The sequence below is a fragment of the Leucoraja erinacea genome, chromosome 1 (assembly GCF_028641065.1).
Source record: "Leucoraja erinacea ecotype New England chromosome 1, Leri_hhj_1, whole genome shotgun sequence".
In the NCBI taxonomy this organism is placed as follows: domain Eukaryota; kingdom Metazoa; phylum Chordata; class Chondrichthyes; order Rajiformes; family Rajidae; genus Leucoraja; species Leucoraja erinaceus.
The window spans coordinates 158,624,236-158,642,893 of NC_073377.1; the positions used below are offsets into that span (position 1 = coordinate 158,624,236).

Below are 18,658 nucleotides of genomic sequence, written 5' to 3' on the forward strand. Positions count from 1 at the left end.
GGAGATTTACTGGAATGTTGCCTGGGTTTCAACAACTAAGTTACAGAGATAGGTTGAATAAGTTAGGTATTTATTATCTGGAGCGCAGAAGGTTAAGGGGGGACTTGATAGAGATCTTTAAAATGATGAGAGGGATAGACAGAGTTGATGTGGACAAGCTTTTCCCTTTGAGAATAGGGAAGATTCAAACAAGAGGACACGACTTCAGAATTAAGGGACAGAAGTTTAAGGGTAACATGAGGGGGAACTTCTTTACTCAGAGAGTGGTAGCGGTGTGGAATGAGCTTCCAGTGGAAGTGGTGTCGGCAGGTTCGTTGGTATAATTTTTAAATAAATTGGATAGGCATATGGATGAGAAGGGAATGGAGGGTTATGGTATGAGTGCAGGCAGGTGGGACTAAGGGAAAAAAAGTTGTTCGGCACAGACTTGTAGGGCCGAGATGGCCTGTTTCTGTGCTGTAATTGTTATATGTTATATGTTATATGAATAGAGAATAATCACGGAGAAGTTTTTTCATCCACAGGATGGTGGGGGTCTGGAACTTATTGGCTGGAGTGGCAGCAAATCTGTAACACACACGCATTGAGAAAGCAATTGTATTTGGCCTCCTCACAAATGTATTTGATTTTAAGAAAGAGAGTTTGAGTATTTATCTACGTGGCAATGTTAAGCCTGGAAAATAATAGGATGGATGTCCACTATTTTCAAATGCATATTCCTAACTAGAGTATGGTAGCAGAAAATGTACGTTTTCAATAAGTTTGGTATCTTATACATTTAATCAACATAAATATAAAAAGAACAAAATATGATAAAGTCTATCGTTTATGCAGTTACTACATTTTTACATACAATCTTTCTGTAAAATCTCTTAAGTCCGTAGTTTTACCGTTGGGGATAGTGGACAAACCAGGTCAGCTAAGAACATGATTATTCCACTAATAAATCAAAGTTGTTACACTGCAACTGCAAACATACTTTGGAGCTGTTCCTCAATAAGATGTGTTTTGTAAATGACAAACAGTGTTGTATTTACGTCTAACTTGCAGTATCCGTTTTGGTTATTGCGGCCAACATTCTTTTGTGAATCTTTTTGTGCCGGAAACATTATATTGGCACTACCCATGGTAAGTTTGTTTGTCCCAAACATTAGAGTATTACTGTGCATCTCCAGATGTGTGTAGACTAGAATGTGTACAAATCGTCCCATGATCCCACATTTGAGAAAGCCTTTCAGGTATTCAGTAAAACCTGGATGGAGCACATAATATATATTCTGCTAGTGAATAATTTCAAACCAACAGGCATGTAGAAACAGGACTGTCTTCAAAGAATTATACTAACACGATGAATGATGAAAAACTATTAGATGCATTACATTAGAATCAATAATAGCCAAGCCATCACAAAATCTCACAAGTTATCATACTGCACATCTTGGTCTAAATTTGATTCTTAGTCTAGCATTTCAAATTACATCAAATGAGCATGACAAGAAAATTAAGCACAGCACGAGAGTAAATCAAAGTCTCACTACTATTCGATCCAACTGACCACGTACTGGCACAGGAAGAAGTGCAAAGAATAAGGGAACTTTAAAAAACACTATCTTCATTTTTCATTATTTTAGACTGAAACTGATAATAAATTCAACTTGTTAACTAATTAGCAATGGTGCATATATATTGTAATTGCAGTTGAGCATGCCAAGCAAAATGTTCTCACATACCCGTTTTAGGAAAAAGATATGTTCCAGTTTTACTATGGTTGCAGAGCAAACAAGGAATTGACTGTAATATCAGGATATTTCTACTTCACCAATTGTGGCTCACTGCCGTTTTAGCACAAGAACAGGGTAGCATAGTGGTAGAGTTGCTTTCCTGACTATGGGAACTGACTATGGGTACTATCTAATCCTGACTATGACTATCTGAACTGTCTGAACGATGTTTGTACGTTCTCATTGTGATCGTGTGAGTTTCATCCGAGTGCTCCGGTTTCCTCCCACATTCCAAAGATCTGCAGGTTTGTAGGTTAATTAGCTTCTGTATATTATCCTTTGTCTGTAGGATGGAACTAGAGTATGGATGATTGCTGGTCGGTGTGGACACGGTGGGCCGAATGGCCTATTTCCACACTGTATATCTAAAAGTGTACTTTACTTAATAAACTAAGTTTGGCCTGTTTCAACACATGTCAGTGTTATCAAGCCTGTAGACAATCAATGCAGGAGGAAGCATGAACACTCATAGAAGCAATTCTCACTATTATCTGGTACTGTGGTATATGGTTTTCATATCAGCAAAAACATCCCAAGGCATTGCACAATTATTTTTTAAACCATTGTCATGGAGATACTTTATCAAAAGCAAACTGGGAATGGAAATAACATTTAATCATTGTCGTGGTTCTTGATCAGCTCCGCATTTTCAAAATACACCAATAATGAAGCGCCTCTGTTAATAAATTTGGAACTGCATGGTACACGGTATCAAAGAGACATGGCAGACTTTCTCTTTCTGATTTTATATGAAATATATGTATCATTCCCAAGTCACTTACCGGAAATTCCAATTTAACTTGATTAACTTGATGCCATTCGAGCACCTTTTCAAGCAACCGGGCTTGCTCACTGGAGTCATTCCTGAAGGGTAAAACTATTGATTAAAACTAGGTCATATATGTATTTCACAAATGAGATCTAAAATAATACTATTAAAATAAACTTTGGAAAATGGAAGATAATCATTTAAAATTCCATAACATGCAACTATGAATGCCAATAATCACACGCAAATGTCAAACGATTTTTTATCCGTCCACTCTGAAAATATCATTCTCAAATATCTTACTTTGTGAACTGCAACTCCAACATTACTTTCCATTTCATGTTCTATGGACTCACTGACGTGGATTAATGATGGGGACAGTAATTAACTGGAAAAACCTACCCCAACAACCATGACTGTACATTATCAACCTGCTTAAGCATCTTAATAGCAACAATAAAATGTAAATGCAAATGCATGCTTCACTTTTGAATATCCATTTGGACTTAATGTCTGTGATTGATTTTTCTAGGATTTGGGAAACAGAGCAGCTAAAGAGAGTCAATGTCTGGTACATGCAATATTGCTTGTGATTTGGGTGACACCTTCTACTCCCAAACTTGGGTAACAATCTTTGATTTGATTTCCTCCTCACAATCTGTGAATCCCCAAGATATATCCCAACCTTATTAGGATGAAACCAAGCGCGACCTCCATTTCAAAGTTTCCTAATTAAAGTCCACACATTCAAATTATTTTGGTGTCCCATTCCACATGTCGACAGTTATACATACTACATTCATTTTTAAATTGCCTCTTCTATTTGAGATATTTTAGTGGGGAGGCAGTGGGGAACATTTACACAAACTTTAGTGGGGAACATTTACACAAACTTTTAACACACACCAAAAAATGTTGAAAGGTTGAAAAAACAGACATGGGTGGTGTCTGTACAGAGTTTGGAGGCTCTCCCTGTTACCACGTGGTTTTCTCTGGGTGCTCCAGTTTTCTCCCACACTCCAATGGTGTACAGGTTTGTAGGTTAATTCGCTTTGGGGAAAATTGTAAATTGTCCCTAATGTGCAGGATAGTTTTAGTATACAGGGAGATCGTAGCAGTCGGCACAGTTTGGTGGACCGAAGGGCTTGTTTCCACGATGTATCTCTAAAGTCTACATAGTAGGCTTTTTGAGGCAATCTCTCATTGATCTTGAGAGTTTCTTTAGCATGTCTGATATCTAAGGACATTTTATTAAGAGTTGGGTATTGCATATACTTCATCAGACTCATTTTCAAAAGCAAAAAGGTCACACTAAAAATTCTAATTAAATGTCCAAAAATGAATATAATTATAATTAAATAGATAATTTTTGAATTACTGGGAAGGCATATTTTCCGTTTCTTCATAAATCCAGTCATTATATAATCCAGTAGAATCCACAAAGAGCTGAACTTGGGTTTTTTTTTGTTACTTCCAAGCGTGACTAACGATTCAGATTCATAACTTGGATCAGATGATCATGGGCCACCAATGAAAGGCCAAACAATATAGTCTTCCATATACAAAAGGTATCTTGGGGGATAGAGAGGATTCTACCTGGTAGCTGACCTTGAGCATCTTGCTCTTAAAACCTACTCCTCAAATACCGACCCACTTTTGAAGGCTTTTGAACTATTGCTTAAAGTCTCTGATTATCTGGACTTCCCTTTTCCACAAGGTTAGCAACCCCCATTGAAAAGATTGAAATCACAGTTCCACCTCCAGTCTACTCTAATGTAAAGCTCATGTGCCATTGCTTTGCAGCTGGGGTGATTGGTGACTACAGACGTAGAGCAGGAGATCGGATACAGTAGCATCTAATCTCAAGCTCATCTGACAATTCTATATTTCACCAACTATCAAAGACGTTTTTTAGATACACCCTTGATGCCAACTTCTTAACTCAGAATTATTTTTTAACTAGACCAAGTGCAGACCTGTTGGGTCTGCTCCCCCAATGGTGTGATCCCCCAACCCAATATTCCACCATGCACCCGTCTCCTCCGAAGCCGTTCTCAAAAGTAAGATTCCAGCACTGCCCTGCCTCCCTCAACAGTGGATTAAAAAAAAAATCCAATGGCACCTCCCCTGCCTGCTGCAGCAGTGAAATGTTCAGAGTGTTCCTGTCTTGCAACTTAGTTTCGAAGTGTGTTGGAATCTGACATGTAAATGGAGAAGCCAGTTTTATTTTTGAAATACCTGGGGGTGGGGTGGGGGGGAGGGGGGGGAGAAGGATTTGATTAAAAACGAGTATTTCAACACGACGAAATGTAATGAGGAGCGGATACTTAGAAAGAAAAGTGAAATCTCTACCAAAATGGAAAAGATCTCGGAGATTGAGTGTCTGGATTGGGCGTGGCAATGAATCAAAGGAAGAAATGCAGCCGGCAACCGTACATGCAAATGGATCCATTCCGATTGGACATCTGCGAGCATCGGCCATTCCGATTGGACATCTGCGAGTTGGCCGTTCCGATTATCGGGCACGAATCAAAAGGCAGAAAGGGATCCGGACGGCAGCCGGACGAATAGCCCAGAGTTTTATAGATATATAGATAGATATAGATAGATAGATATAGATATAGATGGTTTAATCCTTTTAAAACCATAAAATGTTGTGAGAGGCCTCAAGGCAATTTCGGCTTAAGAATAAAATGAGCATGTGACTGCAAAGTTCTAGAGTTATTGGGCCATGGGAAACATTTTCCCTGCCTGCATCCCGTTGAACCTTATAAGATTTTGGAAGTTTCAGTGAAGTCATCTCTCATTCTTTTTTTGAATGACAGAGCCCGAATGCCTGGCCCCTGGTCTTCATGTTTATGTTCATCAAGTCCATCATATATGGACCATAGGAGTATGAATATGGAAATAATCCCATCCATGAAAACAGAGGTAGTTAAAATCTATTTGGTGCAGCATTATACCAACGAGCTTCAGCAAAAAACTACAGCTTCACCATGGGAAATACAAGAGAAAACCAACAAGGAAAATGAAGGAATATTTTGTGAAGGAAGAAGGATAGACAGAAGCATAAACAAATAAATTAAACATTATATTGTAAATAGCGAAGGCTAAGAAGGTTGGGATGCCAAAATAAACCACATTATTTTGTTTGAAGCAAGTCTTGTATAGTAAATAGCAGTGCAAATATACCACACTGTAAAAAAAATCCTCATGTCTGTCAGGTAATGTACTATTTCAGTAAATCTGCTTTATCACAAGGATTAACAAACAATATTGACTCCAACCACTTAAAGGTAAATATCAGTAAACTGGACTGCTTGTGTGCAATGCCACAGCAGATCTACTCATACTTTCTCCAACAGATGGATGTCGGGGAAAAAGACGACTTAAATAAGTTTCTTCTGAAAAACAGCTGTCCAACGCAATAAACATTGCAACTATTACCAAAGGGTAGTGGAAAAATAAACCCTTTTTAGGTTTGTGCTTTATTTAGATAATTTTCCTGTTTTTGTGTGCTGCTAAACATTGCCATAACCAAACATTCACATGATGAATGTGTCATAATTTACATGCTCAATATCCAATATGACAAATATTATTACCATGGATTTTGTTTATGTCGCTCATGGATATGTGAAAAGCCTTTATATAATTGCAAAAAAAAAAAAAAAAGAAGAACCATTATTTTCAGATGATAAAATACATTATAAAACAGCAATACACAACACATGTCCTACTGGATGTATTTGGCCCCAACAAGTTTCTATCCAGCAAACCATGTTCAGACTATAGTTCAGCCATTTGATCCAGAAGCTGGTTCCTCATGAGCGTGTGCAAAGTCTTCCTGTGGAAAACAGTAAGCATCACCCCAAAGTGGCTTTGACAGCTAAACTATGCCTACGGGCTTAAGAACTGTCCCATGACTGAATGCTTCTGACACTCACAGGCACTCTTAAGCAATTTAAAATAATTAAATGTGAATCTTATTATTAAAGATTCTCGTCTAAAAAGCGCCTCGTTTGAGCCTCACTGAGTTTCAAATGACGTAATAAATATTGTTAAAAAAAAACTTTTAAAATTAAAAATGTCATAAAATTACAATTGAAACACAAATATTAAGAAACACAGATAACTGAGTACATTAAAGAATACAGCTTTGAGGCACAACATGGAAAAATGGTTAAAATAATATCCTAATCTGAATACAAGATGGGTGAATTAATGATGAAAACTAAAAGGAATGCAAACAGTCTAGTAGAGAGTGCAGAATCGACAATCTAAAAAATGATTTCAGCTGACGTGAGTGGGAAAGGACAGGACAGATGGAAAAACTAGTGAAATACGAAGGTGCAATTTTTTTGGAAGAGATTGAAAAGTTTTCATACTCAGAATAGCCTGGGTGTCTTTTTTCACAAAGTACAATAAATTAATATGCAGGCATTACAAGCAATTAAGAAGGTAAATAAAAACTGAAGGGTCCCACCCCCAAAACACCATCTATCCATTTTCTCCAGAGATGCCCTACCCCCTGAATTACTCCAGTATTTTCTCTCTATCTTAGACAAATAGAACATTGGTCTTATTGCAAAAGAAGTTGCATAGTTGAGGCATCTTGTTCGAATTATATAAAGGTCAGGTATAATTGTAGTATAGGGAATGCAATGAAGGGGCATCAAATTTATGCCTGTGCTGATATGTTTGTCATATGAATGAATGTTGAAGCAGGGCTGCCAACATTGGGCGAGAGTTGGGAGTGAGAAATTGCGAGAGACCAAGCCCAAGGGAGCATAGCGACTGGGAGGGGTGAGAGGAGGGTTTCCCCCTCCCATTGGTACAGAGCGTTTGCATTTATCAGCTTGAAATTGTGCAATATGGTGCATACTGTAGCGAGTCTTTTAACTTACACTTGAATGTAATATATATGCTTTAAATTGGATTGGAGCGTTTTTGAATGGGGGGAGGCTGAGCGATCACTGATCACTGGCCTTAGGGGTACCCGGTGAGGGAGTGGAGCAACCGAGTGGGGAGAGGGTGTGGAAGAAGGGTTGTCCCCCCCTCTCAGGGTAGGAACTTTTTGAAATTTGATGTATCAAAATCATGTTTTAGTGCATTGTAGAAGTATGATTTCAATGTTTTTTGTATGAATTATTTTTACTTTGTGTGAAACTTTTTCCACACAAAGGGTGATGGGTGTATGGAACAAGCTGCCAGAGGAGGTAGTTGAGGCAGGGACCATCCCAACATTTAAGAAAAAGATAGACTGATACATGGATAGGACAGGTTTGGTGGTATGGACCAAAAGCAGGTAGCGTAGCTGGGACATGTTGGCGGGTGTGGGCAAGTTGCGCCAAAAGGCCTGTTTTCACACTGTATCACTCTATGACTACATTATACCTCCACCATGCATGAATGCTTCAAACTCAAGTGATCGAGTTTTATTGCCATATACTCAAGCATAGAAACGTAGAAAATAGGTGCAGTAATAGGCCATCGGCCCTTCGAGCCAGCACTGCCATTCAATATGATCATGGCTATTCATCTAAAATCAGTACCTTTCCTGTTTTTTCCCCATATCCGTTGATGTCATTAGCCCCAATAACTAAATGTAACTCTCTCTTGAAAACATCCAGTGAATTGGCCTGCACTGCCTTCTGTGGCAGAGAATTCCACAGATTCACAACTCTCTGTGTGAAGAAAGTTTGTCCTCATCTCAGTCCTAACTGCCCCCCCTTTATTCTTAAACTGTGACCCCCTGATTCTGAGCGCCCACAACATCGGGAACATTTTTCCTGCAGTTACAGTAAGTGAAAATCTAGCAGGCAAGCAGGATGCTTTCACCAACCACCCCCATTTGAAGTCCACTATCTTCCACCGTTTCTACCCAGTGCTTGGTACTTACTTCCAGCAGCCACTGGTTGTCCTCCAGGATGCACCGAGCCGCAGCCTGATCCATGCCGGTCACCTGGGCGAATTCGGCACAGAGACTCTCACGGCAACGGCGCAACGATTCCGACGCCTCCGACAGCCCGGGACTCTTGCACTGAGGCTGCTCCATGGCCGGAGCTGCAGTGAGCGACTCGCCAGCCCGGAAAACACTCTCCAGCCCCGCTCCCCGTCCGCATCTGTCCCCGCCGCTGCTTCTGCTTCCAACACCCACGGCCCATGCAGTTGATATGAGTTTTGAAATTTTCGTTGATCACAGAATTTCTCACAACAGAGCGAGAGAAATTTGTGATCAGCGTGAGAATTTGGTGAAATGCGTGATTCTCACGCTCAATGCATGGGAGTTGGCAGCCCTGCCTCTCTATCCCCCCTCTCTCTCCCCCCCCCTCTCTCTCTCTCTCCTCTCTCTCTCCTCCTTTCTCTTTCCCCTCTCTCCCCCTCTCTCTCCTCTCTGTTCCCCTCTCTCTTTCCTCTCTCTCCCACTCTCCCCCTCCCATCTCTCCACCTCTCCTTCTCTCCCCTCTCTCTCTCCCACCTCACTCCCATCCCTCTCTCTCCCCCCTATCTCTCTCTCCCCCCTCTTCCGCTCTCTATCCTCTCAACCCACCTCTCCCCTACCCCTCTTTCCCCTCTCCTTCACTGTCTCTCCTCTCACCCCCCCCCCCCCCTGGCTCACTCTCCCCTTCCCCCCCTCTTCCCTCTCCCCCCTCTCTCTCCCCCCTCTCTCTCTCTCTCTCTCTCTTCCCCCCCCTCTCTCTCCCATCTCTCTTCCCCCTCTCTCCCTCCCACCTCCCTCTCCCCCTCTCTCTCGTCCCCCTCTCCTCTTTCTATCTCTCTCTCTCCCCTCTCTTTCCCCACTCTCTCTTCCCCTCTCTCTTTCCCCTAACTCTCTCGCCCCTCTCTTTCCCCAAACTCTCTCTCTCCTCCCTCTCTCTCCTTCACTCCCCCTCTCTATCTCTGTCTCCTAGCTCTCTCTCCTCCCCCTCTCTCTCCGCCCTCTCTCTCCTCCCTCTCTCTCCCCCTCTCGAGAATAATTCGAGGAAGTCTCTCCCCCCTCTCTATCTCTCCCCGTCTCTCTTCTCCTCTCTCCTCCCCCCTCTCTCTCTCCTCACTCTCCTCCTCTCTCATCTCCTCTCTCTCCTCTCTCATCCTCTCTCTCCCTCTTCCCCTTTTCTCCCTCCCACCTCACTCCCCCTTGCTCTCTCTCTCCTCTCTTTCTCCTCTTTCTCTTTGCCCCCATCTCTCTCTTTCCCCGTTTCTCTCTTTCCCCGTTTCCCTCTTTCCCCCCCCTGCCCTTCTCCCTCTCTCTTTTAGCACCCCTCTCTCTCTCCCCTCCTCTCTCCCATTCTCTCCTCCCTCTCCACCCCCCCTCTCTCTTCCCTCTTTCTTCCCTCTCACCCCTCTCTCTCTTCCCCCCTCTCCCTCCTCTCTCTCCCTACCTCTCTCTCTCCCCCTCTCTCCCCCCCCTCTCCCTCTTCTCTCTCTCCATTCACTCCTCCACTGTCTCTCCTTCTCTCTCCTTTCACCCCCCACTCTCTCTCCCCACTGTCTCCCTGTCTCCTTCCCCTCTCTCTCTCTCCACCTCCCTTTGAGAGTCTGTCCCTTCGGCACAGAGACTCTCGCGGCAGAGGTGCAACGCTTCCGATGCCTCCGACGGCCCGGGACTCTTGCACTGCTCCATGGCCGGAGCTGCAGCGAGCGATTCGCCAGCCCCGCAAACACTCGCCACCCGGGCAAACACTCGCCAGCCCCGCAAACGCTCACCAGCCCTGGCTCCCTGCATCTGTATCCGCCCGCTGCTTCCATCCCTCCCTCAGCCCCGGTTCTCCAACACCCGCAGACCATGCAATTTATCTGAGTTTTGAAATGTTCGTTGATCACAGAATTTCTCACCACAGAGCGTGAGGGCGTGAGAGTTTATTCAAATGCGTGATTCTCACGCTCAAAGCGTGAGAGTTGGCAGCCCTGGTTGAAGCCTAGGCCTATATTGGCTTGAGGATAGAAAAATGAGATGTGATCTCATGGAAACGCAGAAAATCCTTGCGAGCTTGACAGGGTGGACGAAGAGCATATGTCTTCCCAAGCGAGAGTGTCTCATGCAAATTAAGGATAAGATTTCAGGGCAGAATAATGAGCAATTTCTTCTTCTTCATGTCAGTGAGCATTTGAAATCACCGGAGCTGTAAATTTTGAATATGATGGAAATCGAGGGATTTGTAACAAACACATTCTTCTTTAAGCATGGACCATTTTTAACTCTTTCCTTTCCTTTAATATTTGCTTTCGTGGTAAAAAAGCTCTAAAACAATTCCGACCGGCAGGTGTTCTGGTTTCATCCCACATATCAAAAATGAAGTGGTAAATAGTAAATTCAAATGGTTTTCCATGAAGGTCGGAGGGAACCAACAGCCAGAAGCAGCGACAACGAGTATTGGATGGAAGTAGGTGAGTCAGAGGGAAAGAAGATTTAAAAAGAGTGCCAAAGGCCCAGGTTCGAGTCATTTACAAATTAGCTGTAAAAGTAGCTGATTAGGTAACAGATAAAGAAGTGCAGCTGTAGAGGAGCGGCCTTGTTGGGAGTGGCCTTGTTGAGGTGAAGTGCCTTGGTAAGTAAAGTGTGAGCCTTTGGCGTGAGAGTTTTTGGCGTGGAGGCTGGTCCACTGAAGAAATGGCAGGCAAGTTGGTGCAGTGTGTTTCCTTCAGGATGTGGGAAGTCAGGGACACCGCTGGAGCTTCTGGAAACTACACCCGCAGAAATTGTGTCCAGGAGCAGCTCCTGAAAGAAAGTGTTGGGGAACTGGAGAAGTAGCAGGATGACCTTCAGGCCATCTGGGAAAACGAGAGTTTTCTGGACAGGACCTACTGTGAGGTTGTCACCCCAAGGATACAGGAAGAGCGAAGATGGGTGATTGTAAGAAAGGGGAGTAAACATGGAGTGCAGGAGACCCTGGTGGCTGTACCTAATGAGAAAAGGTACCCCCCCTTGGGAGCTGTTGGGGCACAAGACGCTTCCAGTCTGAGCGGCGGACAGACCGGTGGCTCCAATCTTAGTGATGAGACTCGACCGGCGAGACCGACGTCGGGCAGAGCCGTAGTGGTGGGTGACTCCATTGTCCGAGGTACAGACAGGAGATTCTGCGGCGACAGGCGAGACTTAAGGATGGTCTGTTGCCTCTCTGGTGCCAGGGTTCAAGATGTCACGGATCGACTTCAGAACATCCTCGAGAGGGAAGGTGAACAGCCGGCAGTAGTTGTGCGCGTGGGCACAAATGACGTCGGGAAGAAGAGGAAGGAGGTTCTGCAACATGAGTTTAGAGAGTTAGGAAGAAGTCTGAAAAGCAGGACTTCTAGGGTGGTTATCTCTGGATTGCTTCCTGTACCTCGTGTTGATGAGGGCAGGAACAGGGAGATAGTGGATCTGAATATGTGGCTGGGGGACTGGAGCAGGGAGCAGGGAATTATATTTATAGACCACTGGGATCTCTTCTGGGGTAGGGGTGACCTGTACAAAAGGGACGGGTTACGCCTGAACTGGAGGGGGGCCAAAATTCTGGCAGGCAGGTTTTCCAGTGCTACACGTGTGGGTTTAAACTAAATTGGGAGTATAAAGATGGAGTTAAAGGGGAAGTGAGTGAAGGAAAATGTAACGAATGGCTCCAGAATTAATGGGAAGGAAAGTTCGAGAAGGGATAAGAGAGTAACTGAGGCAATTTGAGGAGTGCCTCCGAGATGGATTCTTAGAGCAGCTTGTACCGGAGCCTACCAGGTAGAAGGCAATTCTGGATTTAGTATTGTGTAATGAACCGGATTTGATAAGGGAACTCAAGGAGCCATTAGGAGGTAGTGACCATAATATGATAAGTTTTAATCTACAATTTGAGAGGAGAAGGGAAACCCAGAAGTGTCAGTATTACAGTTGAGCAATGGGGACTATAGAGGCATGAGGGATGCTCTCAAGAGAGAGTTAGATAGATCTCTTAAAGTGAGGGGATATAGGGAGAAGGAAGGAGCAGGGTACTCATTGTGGATGATAAGCTATGATCACAGTAAATGGCAGTGCTGGTTCAAGGGGCCAAATGGCCTACTCCTTCACCTATTGTCTATTGTCTACTGTCTATTGTCAGACAGCATTTCTGGAGAAAAGGAATAGGAGATGTTTCGGGTCGAGTCCCTTCGTCAGACTGAGATTCAGGGGAAAGGGAAAGGGAAATCAGTGATATAGACGGGGAAATATAGAGACATAGAAGAAATGAATGAAAGATATGCAAAAAAGTAACAATGACAAAGGGAACAGTCCATTATTAGCTGTGGCCCAGGTGAAAACGAGTTACAGACAATGAGACTCAATAAGATGGCTTTGAAGCTAGTCTGATGGGTGGGGGAGGGATGGAGAGGGGTTGCATGAAGTTAGAGAAATCAATATTCGTGCCAGTGGGTTGTAAACTGCCTAGGCGAAATATGAGGTACTGTTCCTTCAATTTGCGTTTGGCCTCAGTCTGACAATGGAGGAGGTCCAAGACAGGAAGGTCAGTATGGGAATGGGAAGAGGAATTAAAAAATGTGGCCACCGGGAGATCAGGTAGGTCCAGGTGGACTGAGCGAAGGTGTTCAGCGAAATGAACGCCTAGTCTGCATTTGGTCTTACCGATGTATAAGAGTCAACACCTTGAACACCGGAAACAGTAGATGAGGTTGGAGGAGGTGAAAGTAAACCTCTGCCTAACCTGAAAAAAACTGTGGGGGTCCCTGGACAGAGTTGAGGGAGGAGGTATAGGGACTAGTGTTGCATCTCTTGCGATTGCAGTGGAAGGTACCTGGGGAGGAGATGGTTTGGGTGGGATGGGATGAGTTAACCAGCGAGTTGCGGAGGGAACGGTCTCAGAGGAAGGCGGAAAGGGGTGGAAATGGGAAGATGTGACTAGTGATGGGATCCTGTTGGAGGTGGCGAAAATGTCAGAGGATTATGTATTGTATGTGACGGCTGATGGGGTGAAAGGTGAGGACTAGGGGGACTGTCCCTGTTGTGACTGGGAGGAGGGGGAGCAAGAGCGGAGTTGCGGGGTACAGAGGAGACACGTGGATATAAGTACAGTATTATAACAATTATTTGATGCTATCAACATTGATTCGATGCCATAATGATTAACGATGCATCTAAAGTTGTTTTGCTCAACATGTTCCTAAATCCAATGCTTAACAGGGAAGACCTCATCTTAGTACATTTGGGCTGATGAACTATAGAATGTTGGCTGAACTGAGGTGGTGTTTGACGTTATGGGATCTTGTAGTGGTCATTGCATTTGGAAAAGTTGTGTAGAAGAAAGGATCATACATTCACTTGCTTACTACCTATTATGCCACTAGCATTTAGCGGAAAGATCAAATTCTACATCTCTATGTTTCTGACAATTTTTTTAACGGTTCCCAGCTTTGCACCAGACTTTTCAATTCAACTTCCACAGCTCTTCACCATGTTTTCATCCCGGCAATCCACTCGGGGCGGGAATAGCCGGCAAGCTGCGGCCAGATCCACCAGCAGGTCCCGGCTGACCGCCGCAGACAGAACCCTGGGGGCACACCCGGAAGATCCAGTTCGCCCACTGTGTGCCAAGGAAGGACTCACCTGGAGGGCCCGGCTCGCCTGCTGTGGGTGGAGGACCCACCCGGTATGCCTGATTCACCCGCTGCAGATAGAATAGAACCCGCCCAGAAGACCCAGCTCGCCCACCATAGACTGTGGACTCGCCCGCCATGGATCAAGGACACACGCCGTGGACTGAGAACAAACCTGGAACGCCCAGCTCACCCGCCTAGAGTGGAAGTAGTTGGAGGGAGGGCCAGACAGCAGACTGGTGGCGGCAGGGAGTGTATTGCCTCGTGGGTGGAGTGGGCCGCTGGAGGTCCTGCAGTAGCCTGGGACTACGCTGGACCAGGCACCGCTCCAAGATGCTGAGCTCGTGGACCGCATGTGGCATTCAGTGGCGGAGGACACCAACATCCATGCTTGGCCAGGCCAATCCGCTGGACAATGGGCCCTCGTGGTCAGGTTAAGAACTCCATACTTACAAAATGGGACTTACAAATGGTGCCAAACTGGTGACTCGGTATACTGCCTCAGTGTACTACTGCTATACACTTGTACCGTATCTGAGATGCTTCTCTAAGATGTATCTAAGTGCTGAGGATGGACACAAAAGCTGGAGAAGCTCAGCTGGTCAGACAGCATTTCTGGAGAAAAGGAATAGTAGGTATGTTGCAAAGCGTACCTGAAGCATCGCTGAAAATCTGCCCCAGCCCGTGTGCTCGATTTTGGCGCCGTTTAGAGGGGGGCGGGTTTAAAACGCGATTTTCTCTAGGCTGTTCAAATTGAGTTTGTTCAGCCTAGTTAATTATTAACGAAAATTCGCTGGTAGGTTCCCTCACATGAAAGGATCATAATAGGGGTGTATTATAGACCGCCAAACGGGGAACGAGAATTGGAAGAGCAAATATGTAAGGAGATAGCAGAGATTAGTAGTAAGCACAAGGTAGTGATTGTGGGAAATTTCAACTTTCCACACATAGACTGGGAAACACATTCTGTAAATGGGCTGGATGGGTTGGAGTTTGTAAAATGTGTGCAGGATAGTTTTTTGCAGCAATACATAGAGGTACCTACTAGAGGAGGGGCAGTGCTGGACCTCCTGTTAGGAAATGAGACTGGACAGGTGGCGGAGGTATGCGTTGGGGAGCACTTCGGGTCCAGTGATCACAATACCATTAGTTTCAATATAATTATGGAGAGGGTCAGAACTGGACCTAGGGTTGAGATTTTTGATTGGAGAAAGGCTAACTTTGATGCGATGCGAGATGATTTAAAAGGAGTGAACTGGGACATTTTGTTTTATGGGAAAGATGTAGAAGAGAAATGGAGGACATTTAAAGGGGAAATTTTAAGAGTACAGAATCTTTATGTTCCTGTTCGGTTGAAAGGAAACAGTAAAAATTGCAAAGAGCCCTGGTTTTCAAGGGAAATTGGACATCTTGTTCGGAAAAAGAGGGAGATCTACAATAATTATAGGCAGCATGAAGTAAATGAGGTGCTTGAGGAGTATAAGGAATGTAAAAAGAATCTTAAGAAAGAAATTAGAAAAGCTAAAAGAAGATATGAGGTTGCTTTGGCAAGTAAGGTGAAAGTCAATCCAAAGGGTTTCTACAGCTATATTAATAGCAAAAGGATAAGGAGGGATAAAATTGGTCCATTGGAGAGACAGAGTGGACAGCTATCTGCAGAGCCAAAAGAGATGGGGGAGATATTGAACAATTTTTTTTCTTCGGTATTCACCAAGGAGAAGGATATTGAATTATGTGAGGTAAGGGAAACTAGTAGAGTAGCCATGGATACTATGAGGTTCAAAGTAAAAGAAGTACTGACACTTTTGAAAAATATAAAAGTGGATAAGTCTCCAGGTCCAGACAGGATATTCCCTAGGACATTGAGGGAAGTTAGTGTAGAAATAGCCGGGGCTATGACAGAAATATTTCAAATGTCATTAGAAACGGGAATAGTCCCCGAGGATTGGCGTACTGCGCATGTTGTTCCATTGTTTAAAAAGGGTTCTAAGAGTAAACCTAGCAATTATATACCTGTTAGTTTGACTTCAGTGGTGGGCAAATTAATGGAAAAGATACTTAGAGATAATATATATAAGCATCTAGATAAACAGGGTCTGATTAGGAACAGTCAACATGGATTTGTGCCTGGAAGGTCATGTTTGACTAATCTTCTTGAATTTTTTGAAGAGGTTACTAGGGAAATTGACGAGGGTAAAGCAGTGGATGTTGTCTATATGGACTTTAGTAAGGCCTTTGACAAGGTTCCTCATGGAAGGTTGGTTAAGAAGGTTCAACTGTTGGGTATAAATGCAGGAATAGCAAGATGGATTCAACAGTGGCTGACTGGGAGAAGCCAAAGGGTAATGGTGGATGGCTGTTTATCGGGTTGGAGGCAGGTGACTAGTGGGGTGCCTCAGGGATCTGTGTTGGGTCCTTTGTTGTTTGTCATGTACATCAATGATCTGGATGAAGGTGTGGTAAATTGGATTAGTAAGTATGCAGATGATACCAAGATAGGGGGTGTTGTGGATAATGAAGAGGATTTCCAAAGTCTACAGAGTGATTTAGGCCATTTGGAAAAATGGGCTGAAAGATGGCAGATGGAGTTTAATGCTGATAAATGTGAGGTGCTACACCTTGGCAGGACAAATCAAAATAGGACGTACATGGTAAATGGTAGGGAAGTGAAGAATACAGTTGAACAGAGGGATCTGGGTATAACCGTGCATAGTTCCTTGAAGGTGGAATCTCATATAGATAGGGTGGTAAAGAAAGCTTTTGGTATGCTAGCCTTTATAAATCAGAGCATTGAGTATAGAAGCTGGGGTGTAATGTTAAAACTGTACAAGGCATTGGTGAGACCAAATCTGGAGTATGGTGTACAATTTTGGTCGCCCAATTATAGGAAGGATGTCAACAAAATAGAGAGAGTACAGAGGAGATTTACTAGAATGTTGCCTGGGTTTCAACAACTAAGTTACAGAGATAGGTTGAATAAGTTAGGTCTTTATTCTCTGGAGCGCAGAAGGTTAAGGGGGGACCTGATAGAGGTCTTTAAAATGATGAGAGGGATAGACAGAGTTGATGTGGACAAGCTTTTCCCTTTGAGAATAGGGAAGATTCAAACAAGAGGACATGACTTCAGAATTAAGGGACAGAAGTTTAGGGGTAATATGAGGGGAAACTTCTTTACGCAGAGAGTGGTGACGGTGTGGAATGAGCTCCCAGTGGAAGTGGTGGAGGCAGGTTCATTGGTATCATTTAAAAATAAATTGGATAGGCATATGGATGAGAAGGGAATGGAGGGTTATGGTACGAGTGCATGCAGGTGGGACGAAGGGGAAAAAAATTTGTTCGGCATGGACTTGTAGGGCCGAGATGGCCTGTTTCCGTGCTGTAATTGTTATATGGTTATATGGTTATATGGTTATGAGCTATTATTAGTTTTACGAGTTTTTCCTAAGTGCTATAGTAGTTTAAAAATTAACCTCTAAACCCCCGACGGCTCGCAACCAGCTGGGTCTATAGAGCAGAAATCTGAAGGGTAGCAGTATATTTTTACATTAAAAAGGGCTTCTTAAGATCACTTTATACAAAGTTTAATATTGCGAGTAGCTAATTTTGGGCCCATTATATCCCGCAGTATTTTTCTGGGCATTTGAGGGCACAAATCCACCGCAATGTGAACGTTCTAAACCAGCGCGTTCACAGGATCCCTCAAGAAAGCTGATTTTAAATGGACTTTAATTCACAGCAATTGAACACTAAATTCCTTCCATTTGGCCTATAAATTAATGTAAATGAGATTTAAAAATCATGTTTTATTGTGAATTATTTGTGAATATTATTTGGACACTTAGGCTATTTAAAAATGTTAATCATTTATTAAGAAATGGATAGATGTTTAGATCTAGTAATTGAAGTTTGAAATTAGCTACAAGTGTGTAACTAACTAATTATATGCTTTAATTTCAGGTCATCCAAGTAAGATTGTTTTATATTTGTTTCAGAATGGTTCAATCTATGATAACTCAAAATTTCATTCAGTTCTCTTAATTTTTAAGAAGGTTATGGCCTTTTGACAGCACACGATCACAGCTTTTTTGTTATGTCCATAGAAAATCAATAGGGAACAAGATGCTAATTTCCGAGTATGAAAATGGCCATAACTTTTTAAATACTTGAGATATGAAAGTGAATCAGGTGCCAAATTAAACTTATTTTTATGCTTTATCTGATGGGATAAATTACAGACTTGATTTTTTAAATCTCAAAATTTTGTAACATTGCTAGGAATAGGTAATGCTTCAGGTCGAGATCCTTCTTCAGACTTAAGTGCTTATGTATGATGATACTTGTACTGAACTGTATTCAAAAATGAATTTCACTGTACCTTGGTACATGTGACAAAGAAAGTACCATGCCATACCATATCAGGATACTTTTATTTTGCTTTCCTATTTTAAATCTTTCTGGCTCTCTCAGGGCTAGAGCAGGGAGTCTAAACATTTTTATAGCACGAAGCACATCTTGGCATTTAGATGATCACAGGTTACAGGTGGGGGCA

General features: G+C 43.2%; 1 protein-coding gene across 1 annotated transcript in view; it reads right to left on the reverse strand.

Moving 5' to 3' along the window:
• LOC129703884 (uncharacterized) overlaps nt 1-18,658 on the reverse strand; it is a 314,315-nt gene that overhangs the window by 246,097 nt on the left and 49,560 nt on the right. The window contains exon 3 of the mRNA XM_055646562.1: nt 2,564-2,645. Coding sequence (XP_055502537.1) covers nt 2,564-2,645 — 82 coding nt within the window. The remainder of the gene's footprint in view (nt 1-2,563; nt 2,646-18,658) is intronic.